Source organism: Leishmania donovani, chromosome 30 (assembly GCF_000227135.1).
Source record: "Leishmania donovani BPK282A1 complete genome, chromosome 30".
Taxonomy (NCBI): Eukaryota; Euglenozoa; class Kinetoplastea; order Trypanosomatida; family Trypanosomatidae; genus Leishmania; species Leishmania donovani.
In genome coordinates this window covers 273,761-275,053 of record NC_018257.1, presented here as the reverse complement: position 1 = coordinate 275,053, position 1,293 = coordinate 273,761, and the positions used below count along the sequence as shown (strand labels likewise).

General features: G+C 59.6%; 1 protein-coding gene across 1 annotated transcript; it reads right to left on the bottom strand.

The window, feature by feature from the left end:
* Positions 1-134: 134 nt before the first annotated feature.
* Positions 135-731, bottom strand: LDBPK_300920 (surface protein amastin, putative; the record flags this gene model as incomplete). Its single annotated transcript, XM_003862757.1, has 1 exon — positions 135-731. One exon carries the CDS (start codon positions 729-731, stop codon positions 135-137), a length of 597 nt encoding a protein of 198 aa, XP_003862805.1.
* Positions 732-1,293: the final 562 nt, after the last annotated feature.

The following is a 1,293-nucleotide window of genomic DNA, read 5'->3' as shown; positions in this document are numbered from 1 at the left end:
CGTGAGCAACGCAGCAGGCGGGGTGCGCTCGCTGTGCGCGCCGACGCGCAGGCGTGGGCAACTTTGCGCACTAAAGTTCTGCGAGCAGCACCGGCTCGCACAAGCACGCACACGCAGTGCCCTGCATAACGAGCCTACATGGCAATCAGCAGCACCAGGCCAATCACCTGGGTGCACCATGCCGCAACCGTCAGACCGTAGCCAGCGCTGACCTTGAACGACTCACGCAGCACAGAGCCGTGCGGCACGCCGTCCGCCTTACCGCTCGACGTGTTGATCTTCACGGTCGACCCGCCGCAGTAGTTGCCGTACCACACCGCCGTCATGCACACCCATGGGATCAGCGCAAACACAACCTCAAGGACGGCAAGCAGGACCAGCAGCACCTTTGCCTTGATGCCCATGAAGTACAGCCCGCTCATCAGGCACGACAGGAACGACACAATAACGGCGAGAATGTAGAACGCCTCCGACACCTGGAACAGCTGCTTCGAGCGTGCGCATCCTATGCTCGTCGGGCGGTAGTCGTAGTTGTTGGCGTTGCAGTCATTCTTCAGGCCCCACACAGTCACGCACGACAACTTGCTTGCGCCGCCAGTGGCGCTAGCGTTGATGCCCCTGCCGCGGAACTGCGAGATCGGCGCAGACGTCACGAGGAACATGAACACGATGCACGAGCACAGCATACTCAGCGCCACATCCATGCGGCCGCGGAGAGCCTCGAACCCCATGATTGCGAGAGAGGGTGATGTAGGGGGGATGTACGGCGAAGAGCTAGCGAAGGGGGATGGCGCGGAAAGCAGCGGACAGACCGTATAAGGAGAGAAGCAAGTGTGTGAAGCGAGAGGTGAGGGTTTGGTGAATCGCGGTTAACTTAGCTGCAGAGGTAGAGGGCGGAGGGGAGGCAGGGAGAAGAACGGCGAAAGGTCAAGTGCACGGGAAGGAGGGAGAGAGCGAGCTGAAGGACGTGCGCGTGGCACAGCGAAGAAGAGATGGGAACAGAGGCCATTCCGGTACATGTTGAAGGACCCATGAAGAGAAACTCGCGCGTACCTTGAGTCGTGCTGAGTTTAGGCCCACGCGTGTAGGTGCATGTCTGTGTCGGATGGGTGACCGAAGGGGGGGGGCTGCTGCTTTAGATATGGCAACTGTTGACAGCGAGGTGTCGCGGCGGCAGGATCGATTGAGCCGCCACGATCGAGTTTGCATGTCTACGGCAGCTTTAATGTTGTTGAATCGCCTTACGAAAGGTAAATACGAGCGTACGTCTGTGTGTGTGAAGGAAAGGGGGCA